General features: G+C 36.8%; 1 protein-coding gene across 1 annotated transcript; it reads left to right on the top strand.

The window, feature by feature from the left end:
- The first annotated feature begins 3054 nt into the window (after positions 1-3054).
- LOC107643616 (brefeldin A-inhibited guanine nucleotide-exchange protein 5-like) lies at positions 3055-13030 on the top strand. The gene is made up of 12 exons (XM_088486103.1): positions 3055-3442; positions 3525-3638; positions 3734-3790; positions 3894-3974; positions 5029-5104; positions 5187-5245; positions 5325-5394; positions 5475-5543; positions 5963-6083; positions 6335-6399; positions 6639-6729; positions 12421-13030. The coding sequence occupies exons 7-12, from the start codon at positions 5344-5346 to the stop codon at positions 12537-12539; spliced, it is 516 nt and encodes a 171-aa protein (XP_088342229.1). The 5' UTR covers positions 3055-3442; positions 3525-3638; positions 3734-3790; positions 3894-3974; positions 5029-5104; positions 5187-5245; positions 5325-5343; the 3' UTR covers positions 12540-13030.
- The last annotated feature ends 2337 nt before the right edge of the window (positions 13031-15367 follow it).

Below are 15367 nucleotides of genomic sequence, written 5' to 3'. Positions count from 1 at the left end.
GGAAAAGGGCAACAACAAGGAAGACAAAATACAAGGTGGTAAAGTTCCTTTCTCCTCTTACTTATTTCCAGCACTTTAATTTGCATGATTATCTTCTATGTTCTTTGTATGTATGTGTGCTTTCTCCTTGTGAATAAGCATGTCAGTTCTATCTTTTAAACTTTTTATTGATTAAGGCTGTGTTTTCTAGTCTGAATGTCATTACTGCATCCTTACTTTGCTTACTAGTATGCTTGTCCCTTTGAATCAAATGAAAAGAGAATGAGTGTTTTTAAAGACCAGAGTAGAGTTCATACTATGGAGTAAGTTCATGAGTTTATGGTGTGGTCATAAGTTAGCTAAGTTGGTTCAACTAGAAGGTGGGAGGACAACTATCTGTCATGAATATTGTGCTTGAGAAACACCCCATGAGACTAACTAAATAACAAGATCCTAATAAGAAAAAGGGGAAAAGAAAAATGAAAGTGGAAAAGTAAAAGAAAAAGAGTAAGTAATAAGGCTAGGCACCAATGGTTTTAATCTTGAAGCATGTGTCTGTGGTGCTCCTGTGTGAGGGATTTACTTGGATGAATAAGCTCTTAGGGGTGCCTTATCACTTGGTAACTTGGGTTAACTAACTCGGGATTATCAGCTGAAAGTCCACTATCAAGAGTAACCCTCACTACAGAGCACTTAGTAACCTAAAGAGGTGCTGGACACCAAGGTCTCAAGAAGGAAAATAAATGAACCAGATGCCTGTGGTGTGTATGTATGGGGGAGAGACTTGAGGGAGTAAGTCCTTAGGGGTGTCTCAACACCTAGCACCTTGAACCAACTGGTTCGGGAGTGTTGGCTGAAAGCTTATCTTAAAAAGTTGCCCCCTTACAGAGCACTTAGCCTAAAGAACACAAACAACCCTTGAAATAACAATAAAAGGATCAATAAAAGTCTCATGGGATGTAAGCAAAGTCAGTGTTTTAGGACATGATAAAGGTCTGAAAGCCAATAAAGGAATGAACCTAAGTTGCTATGCATGAAACCACCATAAAATCAGGGACATGACTTCCACAAGAATGACTCATTTCTCTTGGCATTCCATTCATCATTCTCTTGTTCCAGTACTTGCTTAGGGACAAGCAAGCTTTAAGTTTGGTGTTGTGATGCCAGGGCATCTTGGCCAGTTTCACTGACCTTTTCTTTACTGTTTTTAAGGTAGTTTCATGCATTTTCTTAGGAAATAAGCTAGTTTTGGGTGGATATTCACTTACATCTTGATTCAAGCATACATTGTGCATTTTACATGATTTCATCAGGATTTTGCATGAATTATATGATAAATTGGATGATGCATGATCCATGATTAAGAGCAAGACTTTGATGCACGTTGTTTGATTGATTTCAGGCCAAAAGAAGAAAAGAAGAGCCACGTTAGTGGCTACGTTAGTTACACTAACGTAGGCACTAACGTGGAAGGAAGGAAAGCCCCAACGTTAGTGAGAAAAGTTAGTGGCATTAACTTTGAAGAAAGGAAAAGGAGCCAACGTTAGTGACACTTAACATTATCACTAACGTTGGACCAAGCTCATAAGTGGGCACGTTAGTTGCCATGTTAAATTAGTTAACGTGGCCTCTAACGATAAGAAGAAAGGGGGAAAGCCAACGTTAGTGACATTCAATATTGTCACTAACGTTGGCCCAAGTTACAACAAAGCCACGTTAACTCCCACGTTAACTTAGTTAACGTGGAAGCTAACATGGAGAAAGGTGGTGATCGACAACGTTAGTGACACCAAACATTCTCACTAACGTTGGAGTGAACTCACAAGCCCCCAATAAGCCACGTTAACTCCCACGTTAACTTAGTTAACATGGTAGTTAACATGGGCAAAAGTCCCACCTGGCAGCCTAACCATGCCTTCTTCAAACATGCATAACTTGAGCCACAAAGCTCCAAATGAGGTGATTCCAGTGGCATTGGAAAGTAGGATTCCAGAGCTTTTTAAGCATATATGGCACTACATGGTTGACACTAAATTTAAGGGAGAAAACCTGCCCCGAAAGTGCAATGATGAACATGGTATCAGCCTGTATTTAGGCCAACTGACCTCTTCACCTTCCAAGAAGTATAACTCGAGTTGTAGAGCTCCAAATGATGCACTTCCAAAAGCATTGGAAAGTAGACATCCAGAGCTTTCCAATGATATATAATAATATGGGGTGGACACTAATTTTGAGCTTCAGAAATGGGAAATTGCTAGCGTTATTGGCAATCAACATTTCCAGTAACGTTGGCATATATGCCAGCGACCATGTCCATTTCAAAGGAGCATAACTTGAGCTACAGAGGTCCAATTGAGGTGATTGCAGTTGCGTTGGAAAGCTGACATTCAGAGCTTTCCAACGATATATAATACTCTATAGTGGGCATGAAATTTGAGCACAAACAAGAGGCATCTTTTAAGCCCCAAAAACACCAACTGGACAGCAAGTGCAACGTTAGCCACAATAACTTTAGCACTAACGCCACACTTGTAGCATTAGTGTGGCTAACTTTAGCACTAACTTTAGCACCTGGACCTCAACTTAACTCACTTCTCTCTCAAGTCCACTTCCAAGCTCAAGCAAGCAGGCCCACAATTGTCAACCAATCAAGGCCACAAGAAGCATCTAGAATAGGAATTTTCATTTAATTGTAATTTGCTTTTAATTTCATTTTGTAATTTAGGAGAGCCTATATAAAGGCCTTAGTCTTTACATTGAAAAAGAAGCCCGGAAAGGGGGGGAACTGAATTCTGGAATGGAGGATTGAAGAGGGGTCTTCGGACTCCCTCCCCTCACACACTTTTCCTTCTCTTTCTTTTAGTTGTAATTTTTATTTATGAATTTGAAGTTTTATTTTTTAGTTTTTATCTTCATCTTTACTTTTCTGCACACTACAAGATTTTTGCTTGCTTATGGGAGTTTTTTTGTGGAAGTTTTAAAAACCTCCATAACATACTTTATTTATGGCAAAATATGAAACCTCCATTGATTAATGCTAGTTTAAATTTCTAAGCCCAAATGTTCAAACAAATAGCCCATCCCTAACCTAGCTACTCTATTTAAACTTGTCCAAACAAATTAAGTCCAAACAGAAACCTGTCCAAAAAAATTAGAAGGGGAAGAAGAGTGAGAATGAAACCCTAGAACTACTCACAGTCACCGTATTCATCTCTTTGCCATTGTCACCATCAAGCTCACCATATATAGCATCTGAGATCAGAGGGAGAGTAACCTCATCGCTACGGCCATTCATGTCCTCATCGTTGTTGCCATCAAGCTTCTACATCAATGCATTATCTCCTTCATCTACATGTAATAACTTTAATTTTGAGATCAGAGAAAGATTGAGTTCGTAGCCATCGCCGGCACCGCCATCAAGCTTATCCGTAAATGCTTTTGGTTTTCTCTGCAATCACCTAAGGTCAATTTCTATTTGTTCATTTTTCTTTTTCAATGTTATTTATTTAACTCAGTTTAGATATTCTTTTTTTTTCTCTTTATAGCGTGGTTAGAATTTGATACAAAGGGAGATCGCACAAAAATTATGCGTTGAATGATAGGAATTTTATCTCATAACGAAGCTGGAATCTGCTGAGAAGACCTGGCAAGATTTATCGGTATCAAAATTTTTGTTTAGATATTCTTTTGTTTTTAGTTCAGCTTAATCCAATGGTGCGTTTTTGTAATTTTATATATTTGCGATGAATTATAGGAACCTTATCTCATAATGAAGCCGAAATCTGCTGAGAAGACTTGGCAAGATTTATCGGTATCAAAATTTTTGTCTTTTTTGTTTCTATGAAATTTTGTTGCAACCAATTATCTAAATCGATTTATTATTATTGTTATTAAAAGTTTGGTTGGTGTTTTAGGTTAAGCTTGCTGACCCTGACCTTGTGTCTAATCCGAGTGAGTACCAAAAATTGGCAAAATCAGTGGCAGAGCTTGATGAGGTACTTTCATTTGTAATGTGCACCTCACCTGATACTTCTTTTTGCACTGTATTAAGGTGAAAATGTAATTTTAATATTTCTAAATTTCAATGGAGGTTGTGTCCACGTATAGGAGGTTTAAAGTGTGTGAAAAGGCTAAACAAAAGGTTTGATTAGGTTTCAGTGCTTGAGTGCTTGTTCATCCTTTTTAGTGACTTTTAGACAATTGAAGTGTGTTTGATACCTCCACCGGTAACACCCTAAACAATAATAATAATCAACCTTAAAAATCTGCCTCTGTAGTTCATTATTATTATTAGCTATCTATCTAGTTGCATTAACGCTAATTACTATTTATTAGTGTTATATGTGACCAAGTGTTTAAAGAAACAGTTTAGTATAGTCTTTAAAACACAAAATATGACCAAATGCCTATGAACACTTGAAAACTATATTCATTGATTTTGAGCAGTAAATAGCTAAGTTGCATTGCAGGCCAAGTAGCAAACAAAGTATAAAGTTTTTTGTTTTTAAACTTATTATTATTATTTTCAAAGTAAAAATAAAACAAAAAAAGATTTGCAAGTATATATCAGGCGGCTAAACAATTTAAATGTTTCAATAGATGCAGTTCGAAAATTTTAAAACAAAAAACACTATAAAAATAGTTTTTACCCCCAATAATTTATCTTGATTATGGTTTTGGTTTGATTGTACTTTATTGTTGTTTTGGTAACCAATTTTGTTCTTTATTATTCTTGACTGTCTATTAGTACTATTGTATTGTAAATTAATGGCTTTTTAAGCTAGCTAGCTACTATGCACATCAATCAAGTCCTGCTGCGGTTAAGCTTAAATATGAGAGAATCTGAGTTAATATGCGATTCATTCTTTTACTATATGTTATTAGTGAAGATCAGCTTTCAAAAAGTATTAACATTTAACATTATAAGCTCTTTGCTATTTATTGTAAGCTCTCTTCTAAATTAACATTTGATACAATAATAAGAGATATATATTAAGTGTGTGACATGTTAAATATATTATTTTAATCCTAAGTGGGTTTGTTTGGCAGAAAATTAAAATAATGTGTGATATTTTATATTCATCTTGAGGCACTTCAACATCTTGCTGGGAGTGCTGATATTAAGGTAAATAGTTTCTACAAATATGTTACTAATCCAATCCTATTTAGCTAATCCCCATTATGATAAGATTGTTTATATTTTATAGGACTGAGAAGCTGTGCTGGACAAGGCTGTGCATACTGAATATGGTAAACAGATTATACGGTATGGATATGTTATAGAAATTTCTGTTCTGTATTTTTTCACGGAGACTAATTACCTAAACTGTTAATCTTCTGTCAAGTGGGATTGATTTGGAGAGCATGGGTATAGTACAACGTGATACTTTGTTGGCATTTCGCACTCTTTGCAAGGTTGGTTCTGCAACTTAAATACTAGCATCGTGGTTATTTTCTTTCAACATCTCTTATGTTTTCAAATGTAAATTTGGCAGATGGGTATGATGGAAGATAATGATGAAGTTACAACCAAGACAAGGATATTATCTCTTGAGCTTCTACAAGTTATAAAGTGATTTTAGCTAGCATCTATTAATTGCTAGTTTATAGGTTGTAGCAAAATTCATAGAAACTTATGTTCCTTGTTTTTTTGCTTTACTACCAAGTTACAGGTCCATTTGATTTTCTGTGATATACTTGGTGCTTTTAATTGTATTGCCTTGGGTTTAGATTTACAAATGCAATTAATGTAAAGATGATGTAAAGAACACATACATATCCTTTTGTTTTGATGCTGATATTTGTATTTAATGCTTTCTTTTTTAACTAAAACCTTATGGAAGGACGGCACATTATTGTCTTTTTATTGTTCTTTGAAACTCATTCACGTTGCTGTGAATTGGTTTCTCAATGTTTCAAATTATTTTTTTTTGTTCTTAACTGATGACAATTGAATTTTTTATTTTTTATTTTATTTTCTCAGGTTTTGTTGGAAGGAGTTAGCCACTCATTTACAAAGAATTTTTATTTTATTGATTCGGTGAAGGCATATCTTTCATATGCATTATTGCGAGCTTCAGTTTCACAATCCCGTCATATTTCAGGTTGGTTGAACTAAGTTACATTTTTTTAGCATATCCTTAAGGATCTACTTGTAAGTATTGTTATTTTGTTCTTCTTTGTTGGCAGTATGCAACTGGAATATTCTTAGTGCTGTTGTTACGATCAGAGAAAGTCTCAAAATATGTGTTATATCTTTTTGCAAATCTCATAGAAGTTTTTAGCAGAGACCACCGTTAATTTAATGTGTCTAATCTGTTTCTGCACAACTCTTTTTGTTTTCAGAGTGAAATAGGCATCTTTTTTCAGCTGATAGTGCTCAGACCACTGGACAGTTTAGAGTTTCTCATCAACCAAAAAGTTAGTATTCTTCGGTATGATGTTCTTCCTATTGATTAAAATTTCTTGTAATATGGTTTAAAGACCTTAAATGATATGTTGTTTTGCCATTCTTTTTTTTTTGTATGATTAAACTTAAACTTGTTTGAAAGAATTGTAAAATCTGACAGTGATTTTGTGTGGCATAAACATCATTTAGTTTATTTATGTGCATGTTGGTGAATACAATAATCTCTATCGTCTTTCAATTTGACATGTAGGTTACAGCTCTATCAAAAATAGCTCAAGGTACTCAAAATATTGATCCAAATTGCTGTTGCTGTTTCTCAAACAGCTTCAATTATATGGGAAGTAAGTAGTTCATTCGAGGTTTAGTTACTTTAAAATTCTCTGTAGTTTCATTGAATTTCCATATTGGGTTTGAAACTATTTTTTTTTTTGTGGATATTATTATAAATTAGTGGAAAAACAAACTTGTTTCAGTTGCTCAATTTTTGAAGAACACTCCCAATCTGGATAAGGTTGTAACTTTCATGTAGTACAATTTAACTCTAGATTCATGTTTGTTCTTGTAATATATATCTCTTGGTTGTATTAGGGTAAAAAATTATGAATGGAAGCTCCATGGAATTGATCCATGTGTATTTTTACTCATGTGCAAAAAACACCGTTGGTGTTGAATTTTGATAGAAAATCCTATGATTAATAAGTAGCTAATTAATGAGATGAGAGTATGTAAATGAGATGAGATTAATGAATGATTTGAAATTAAAAATAAATAAATAATTATAGGATTTGTGGAGGTTTGAAAATCTCACAAAATAGTTAATTTTTGTTAATTTTAAAAATCAATTTTTGGGGGTTTTAAACTGTCACAAAAGTGATTCTAAACTGTCACAAAAGTTCAATATAAAACTCCCACTAAACACACTTAAACCCCCCCCCCACTGAATAGATTGTGGAGGTTTTTAAAAACTCCCACAAAAGACCTCGTGGCACCTCAAATTTTGGGGGTTTTGGAAACCCCCACAAACCATTTGGTGGGGGTTATAAACCTCCACAAATAAGAAAAAAAACTGCCACAAATAAACAAAAACTTTGTAGTGGCACTTTCTTTCTTTTCTATTTTTGTAGAGCAATGATCAACTAACTCTTTACATTGGGTTAGAGAGCTCTATTGTGATTCAATGGATCAATTGTAGTTCTTATTCTTCTTCTTCTTTCTTTTCTCTTGATTTTACTAGAGAGCTTTCGATCTTCATCCAATTGGGTAGTTATCTTGGAAAAGAAACTATTCATACTTGGATCTCTTCTGAACCTTGAAAGAGGAATGAAGAGATCATGCTAGACATGCTTTCTCATGCTGGACCAAATTGGGTGTGGATGGATATGTGACTATAATCCTTCCAACACTTGATTTGGGAAATGCATGTGGTATAATCAGTGACCATACTTCATCTCTTCTCATGAGCAATTGACCAAGGAATTGGCTATTGATCAAGATTTGAGACATTGAATTACAAGAAATTGTAATTCAATCACTTAAGATTGCCAAGGAGATCAATGAGTGCATTGATTGAGGAAGAGATGAGAATGAACATGATCCGGAGGATTGCAATATCTCTTGATCCCAATGTTCATTTTATTTTTAGTTCTTACATTTAATTTTTTTGTCATTTTACATTTCTGCACTTTATTGCTTTCTTTACTTTTCTGTCAATTTACATTTCCTTGTTACTTATCACTCCATTATGATTCGTCTAACTAGGATAATCAATTAACCATTGATTGCTTAATCCGTTAATCTCTGTGGGATTCGACCTCATTCTATTGTGAGTTTTACTTGACGACAATTCGATACACTTGCCGAAGGGGAATTTGTTGAGAGACAAGTTTTCCGTGCATCAGGTGGCGACTCCATATCATCCACAGACAAATGGACAAGCTGAAGTCTCTAACAGAGAACTTAAAAGAATCCTGGAATGGACTGTAAGTACCCGTAGAAAGGATTGGGCACGAAGCTTGGATGATGCTCTGTGGGCTTACAGAACAGCATTCAAGACTCCTATAGGGACCTCTCTATACCAACTTGTGTATGGTAAGGCATGCCACCTGCCCGTGGAACTGGAAAATAAAGCCTACTGGGCAACCAGATTCCTAAACTTTGATGCCAAATTAGCTGGAGAAAAAAGATTGCTCCAGCTAAATGAGCTAGAGGAATTCAGATTCACTACTTTCGAAAATGCCAAGCTTTATAAAGAAAAATAAAAAAGTGGCATGACAGAAAGCTGTCATCTAGAATCTTTGAACCAGGACAAAAGGTTCTGTTGTTTAACTCTAGGCTCAGGCTGTTCCCCGGGAAACTAAAGTCCCGGTGGAGGGGACCATATGTGATTACAAGTGTATCACCATATGGTTATGTGGAACTTCAAGATATTGATTCTGACAAGAAGTTCATTGTTAATGGATAGAGAATCAAGCACTATCTTGAAGGCAATGTTGAGCAAGAATGCTCAAGGCTGAAGCTAGATTAAAAGCTCAGCAAGGTCCAGCTAAAGACAATAAAGAAGCACTTGCTGGGAGGTAACCCAGCCATGGGGCATCACTTCCTCTAAGCATTTTGCCCTATTCTTGATTTTATTTGTTTATATAAAGTTCACTGATACTAAGGTAAAGAGTCAATTGTTTAAGTTCACAGGGTTACAGAAGGATTCTACACACAAAACAGAGAAAAAGAGCTCAATGGCAAGAAAACGCCAGTAAGAGTCTGTTTTGGGCATTCAACGCCCAAAAGAAGCATCCACTGGGCGTTGAACGCCAGTAAGGATAGCCATCTGGGCGTTAAACGCCAGAAAGAAGCTCCTTCTGGGCGTTTAACGCCATATTTACAGCATCCTGGGCATTCAGAAAAACGCCCAGTGACAAAGGAGTTCCTGGCATTCAACGCCAGAAAGAAGCAACAGCTGGGCGTTGAACGCCCAGGAGAGGCAGCATTTGGGCGTTGAACGCCCAAAACATGCAGCGTTTGGGCGTTCAAACGCCAGGATGGTAGGGAGGAGGTGAATTCATTTTTACTTCATATTTTTCATTCTAAATTTAATTTTCATGTTTTAATTCATGATTTCTTGCATAAACATGTTAAGAACCCTGATTTCTAAAATTCCTAATTTCTAAAAACCCTATTCTAAAAATATCAAATGTATCTTAATCCATAAGCACAAATCCTTTTTTATCCAATTCAACTCATTTTCAAAATTTTCAAAACAAATCTATCTTTTTTCATTCAAAAATCTTTTCAACTAATCAATATCTTTTTCAAATCTCTATATTATCTTTTTCAAAAATCCAATTTTATCTTTTTCAAATATCTTTCATATCTTTTCAATTTTAAATTATATATTTTCTTATCATACTTATTTTTTTTAAATCATATCTTCTATCTTATCTTTCTCCCTATTTTCGAAAACCCCCCTCCCTTTTAAAAACCCATTCGGCCTCCTTCCTCTCATCCACCATCCTACACTAGCTCTCCTTCTATCCCTCTCTTTTCTTTTCTTTTGCTTGAGGACAAGCAAACCTCTAAGTTTGGTGTGTTTATCCGTTATCACTAAACCATACCCACTAAGATCATGGCTCCTAAAGGAAAATAACCTACTCCAAGAGGCAAGAAAGAGAGTGTTCCAAAACCACTTTGGAATCAAGGGAAGTTCTTAACTAAAGAACATTCAGACCATTATTACAAAATAATGGGTCTAAGATCAGTGATCCCAGAAGTTAGATTCGATCTGAAAGAAGACGAATATCCGGAGATCCAAGAGCAAATTTGAATCAGGAACTGGGAGATCCTAACTAATCCTGAAACAAAAGTGGGAAGGAATATGGTCCACGAGTTCTATGCTAATATGTGGCAAACAGACAAGCAAAGACTATCTGGATCTGCTCTCTATGACTATCGGACCTTGGTCAGAGGAAAGATTGTTCATACCCACCCTGACAAGATCAGGGAGATCTTAAAGCTACCTCAGCTGAAAGATGATCCAGACTCCTTCAATAGGAGAATGATGAGAACAGACAAGGGCCTCGATAAGATTCTAGAGGATATATGTATCCCTGGAGCCAGGTGGACCACCAGCACGAAGGGTGTCCCAAATCAACTCAAAAGAGAAGATCTCAAACCAGACTCGCCAGAGGATGGCTGGACTTCATTCGGCATTCTCTGCTGCCCACTAGCAACCGTTCTGAAGTCATTATTAGAAGAGCAGTGATGATCCATTGCATCATGATGGAAAAAGAAGTGGAAGTTCATCAACTGATTTCAACTGAATTTTACAAAATTGCAAACAAAAATTCTAAAGATGCCAGGTTGGCTTATCCAAGCTTGATTTCTATGCTCTGCAAGGACGCTGGAGTAAGGATTGGAATAACTGAGTATATCTCAGTTGAGCGACCAATCACCAAAGCATCAATGGAAAAACAACAAGCACAGGATGACCCCATCAAGAAGAGAACACAGGAATTTCTCCCAGAAATCCCTAAATCTGAATACTGGGAGTATCTTGAAACATCTATTACCAAGATGCAAGAAGCTATGGAACAAATAAATAAAGAACAGAAGGAATAAAGTAGCATTCTTTGCTATTTGCTTAAAGAACAGGAGGAGCAAGGGCGTGATTTAAGGGAATTGAAGCACCAGAAATTATCTCTTGAAGGACCAAGCACCCCGCAGATTAGAGGAACATCCACTTCCCAGAACAAAGGTTGTTAAATTCCAATCTTAGCCTTAACTCTGTGATAACTATTTTTATTTTAGTTTTACCTTAGGAGTCATATAGTAGTAATTAGTATCTATATTTTTGATTTTATCTCCAATTAAGCTATAATTTAATTTTATCATCATCATTAAACATGAATAAAATAGAAGAATTTCTTTAGAATAAGAGGCAATATTTTTCGAGTTTTTAATAAGATAAATTCTAATTATTTACATGTGGTGGCAATGCTTTCTGTCTTCTGAATGAATGCTTGAACAGTGCATATGTCTTTTGAATTTGATGTTTAAGACTGTTAAATATGTTGGCTCTTGAAAGAATGATGAACATGAGACATGTTATTGATAATCTGAAAAATCATAAAAATGATTCTTGAAGCAAGAAAAAGCAGTGAATACAAAAGCTTGCAAAAAAAAATTAGAGAAAGAAAAAGAAAAAGCAAGCAGAAAAAGCCAAAGCTCTTAAAACCAAAAGGCAAGAGCAAAAAGCCAATAGCCCTTAAAACCAAAAGGCAAGGGTAATAAAAAGGACCCCAAGGCTTTGAGAATCAGTGGATAGGAGGGCCTAAAGGAATAAAATCCTGGCCTAAGCGGCTAAACCAAGCTGTCCATAACCATGTGCTTGTGGCGTGAAGGTGTCAAGTGAAAACTTGAGACTGAGCGGTTAAAGTCAAGGTCCAAAGCAAAAAGAAGAGTGTGCTTAAGAACTCTGGACACCTCTAATTGGGAACTTTAGCAAAGCTGAGTCACAATCTGAAAAGGTTCACCTAATTATGTGTCTGTGGCATTTATGTATCCGGTGGTAATACTGGAAAACAAAGTGCTTAGGGCCACGGCCAAGACTCATAAAGTAGCTGTGTTCAAGAATCAACATACTGAACTAGGAGAATCAATATCACTATCTGAATTCTGAGTTCCTATAGATGCCAATCACTATGAGCTTCAATGGATAAAGTGAGATGCCAAAACTGTTCAGAAGCAAAAAGCTACTAGTCCCGCTCATCGAATTAGAATCTGAGCTTCACTCAAAAACTCTGAGATATTATTGCTTCTTAAATTATTTGTATTCTATTTTATTTATCTAGTTGCTTGAGGACAAGCAACAGTTTAAGTTTGCTGTTGTGATGAGCGGATATTTTATACGCTTTTTAGGGTTAATTTCATGTAGTTTTTAGTGTGTTTTAGTTAGTTTTTAGTTTATTTTTAGTAGTTTCTAGGAAAAATTCATATTTCTGGACTTTACTATGAGTTTGTGTGTTTTTTTGTAATTTTAGGTATTTTTTGGCTGAAATTGAGGGAGCTGAGCATAAATCTGATTCAGGCTGAAAAAGGACTGCTGATGCTGTTGGATTCTGACCTCCCTGCACTCGGAATGGATTTTCTGGAGCTATAGGAGTCTAAATGGCGCGCTTCCAATTGCGTTGGAAAGTAGACATCCAGGGCTTTCCAGAAATATATAATAGTCCATACTTATCTCAAGGATAGACGACAGAAACTGGCGTTCAACGCCAGTTCCATGTTGCAGTCTGGCGTCCAGCGCCAGAAACAAGTTACAAGTTGGAGTTCAACGCCAGAAAAGGATCCAAAGCTGGCGTTGAACGCCCAAAACAGCCCTATGCACGTGATTAGCTTAAGTCTCAGCCCCAGCACACACCAAGTGGGCCCCAAAAGTGGATTTCTGCACTATCCATCTTAGTTTACTCATTTTCTGTAAACCTAGTTTATTAGTCTAGTATTTAAACAACTTTTAGAGACTTCTCTTGTATCTCATGACATTTTAGATCTAAACTTTGTACCTTTTGACGGCATGAGTCTCTAAACTCCATTGTTGGGGGTGAGGAGCTCTGCTGTGTCTCGATGAATTAATGCAAGTATTTCTGTTTTCTATTCAATTCAACTTATTCCGCTTCTAAGATATTCATTCGCACTTCAACCTGAATGTGATGAACGTGACAATCATCATCATTCCCCCACGAATGCGTGCCTGACAACCACTTCCGTTCCACCTTAGATTGAATGAGTATCTCTTGGATCTCTTAATCAGAATCTTTGTGGTATAAGCTAGATTGATGGCGGCATTCATGAGAGCCCGGAAAGTCTAAACCTTGTCTGTGGTATTCCGAGTAGGACTCTAGGATTGAATGACTGTGACGAATTTCAAACTCGCGAGTGCTGGGCGTAGTGACAGACGCAAAAGGATAGTAAATCCTATTCCGGTACGATTGAGAACCTGCAGATGATTAGCCGTGCAGTGACAGCGCATCTGGACCCTTTTCACTGGAAGGATGGATGGTAGCCATTGACAACGGTGATCCACCAAGACACAGCTTGCCATAGGAGGACGTGCGTGCGTGAATTAGAAAACAGAGGAAAGCAGAATATCAGAAGATAAAGCATCTCCAAAGCTCCAACATATTCTCCATCATTGCATACAAGTATAATTTGTGTTCTGCCCTTTTATTCCTTGCAATCAAATTTGATAAGTGAATTATTTTATTGTTTTCCTGACTAAGAGTTACAAGATAACCATAGATTGCTTCAAGCCAACAATCTCCATGGGATCGACCCTTACTCACGTAAGGTATTACTTGGACGACCCAGTGCACTTGCTGGTTAGTTGTAAGAGTTGTAAAAAGTGTGATTTACAATTCGTGCACCAGACATCACACTGAAAGATAGAACGATCTTCTGGGGGGTTGTCAATGACTCCATTCAGATTGAAGATTACTATGCGGCCATCTTTTTCAAAGGAGTATGTTCCTGAAAAAGCATCCAATTTGAATTTTGATGTCTTCAGGAATGGTCTTCCAAGTAGGATTGATGATGGCTTATCTAAATCATTATGGGGCATCTCCAAGATATAAAAATCATTGGGAAATGTAAGCCCTTTAATGTTCACCAAAACATCTTCAGCAACTCCAGCCACTGTAATAATGCTTTTATCTGCTAACACAAAATGAGCTGCCGACCCTTTTAAGGGAGGGAGCCTCAAAATATCATATATAGACAAAGGCATTATACTGACACATGCTCCTAAATCACACATGCAATCATAAATTACTACACCACCAATAGTACAGCTAACTATACAAGGACCTGGATCACTACATTTTTCAGGTAATCCTCCCATTAAAGCAGATATAGAACTACCTAAAGGAATAGTTTCTAATTCATTAATTTTGTCTTTATGGATACATAAGTCTTTAGAAACTTTGCATATTTAGGTACCTGCTAAATAACATCAAAAAGAGGAACAGTTACCTCAACCTTTTTGAATATTTCTACCATTTTGGGGTCGGTTTCCAGCTGCTTCCTGGGCTTCTTTGCAAGTTGTGGAAATGGAATAGGAGTAGTGTTTTCTGTGGTGTCTGTGCCTTTTGGTGCTTCCTCCTGTGGTTGAGCTATTTCTTCTTCAGCTATGTCCTGTATGTCGTCTTCCTCTTCAACATCTTCTATTTCTACTACCTCTTCAGCTGAGGTGTGTTCTGGTGGGCTTGGTTCCTCCTGATTCCTCTCCTGCAGTGTGGTTCCAGACCTTAGGGTGATGGCATTAATGCCTCCCTTTGGATTGGGTAATGGTTGAGAGGGGATTCCAGTGGAGCTTGAAGGTTGGTTACCAGAATTTTGCGTTGATCCAATCTGTGACATAAGAGCTTGCAAAGTAGAGGTGAGACCATTCAGACTGGCATTAATACTATTCATGATGTTATTTTCCATGGTCTATTGTCTTCGCTCAAAAGATTGTAGTAGCTCTTCATTAGGAGATAAAGAAGAATGAGTAAATTGAGAGGTTTGCTGTTGATTGTTCTATGGTGCTTGGTTTTGCCTCAGGTGAGGTGCTCTGTAAGGTTGATTCTGCTGCCTGTTGTTGTTATTATTCCACCTCTGATTTCCCTGATTATCTCGGCCTCCTCTGTTATTGTTGTCCCTCCAATTCTGGTTAGAATTGTCCTGCCATCCATGGTTATTATTTCCAATTTGATTGTACCCTTGGTTGGGGCGGTCATAGAAGTTATGACTGAATGCCACCATGTTGTCTTCTTGTTGGAGCTGCGAGCATTCATCAGTGTAATGGCTATAATCAGCACAGATTCTGTAAATTCTTTGCGGGACTAATTGTTGGTTTTGCTGTGGCGAGGGAGGTTGAGCTTGCTGAGCTTGTTGTTGATTCAATTGCATCTGCTTCAGCAAGTTGGTCATCTCACATATACTCTGAGCTAG

This window comes from Arachis ipaensis, chromosome B5, assembly GCF_059453495.1.
Source record: "Arachis ipaensis isolate K30076 ecotype BB chromosome B5, ASM5945349v1, whole genome shotgun sequence".
NCBI lineage: Eukaryota > Viridiplantae > Streptophyta > Magnoliopsida > Fabales > Fabaceae > Arachis > Arachis ipaensis.
Note: the sequence above shows the minus strand (reverse complement) of the source record. Positions and strands in the feature narration are given on the sequence as shown.

Bases quoted from the DNA above. Each gene is read 5' to 3' on its own strand.
- LOC107643616 (XM_088486103.1), top strand. From the start codon at position 5,344: ATGGGTATAGTACAACGTGATACTTTGTTGGCATTTCGCACTCTTTGC. The intron at 6,084-6,334 runs GTTGGTTGAACT...AGAGTGAAATAG, and splicing joins ACAATCCCGTCATATTTCAG to GCATCTTTTTTCAGCTGATA. The intron at 6,400-6,638 runs GTTAGTATTCTT...TTTGACATGTAG, and splicing joins AGTTTCTCATCAACCAAAAA to GTTACAGCTCTATCAAAAAT.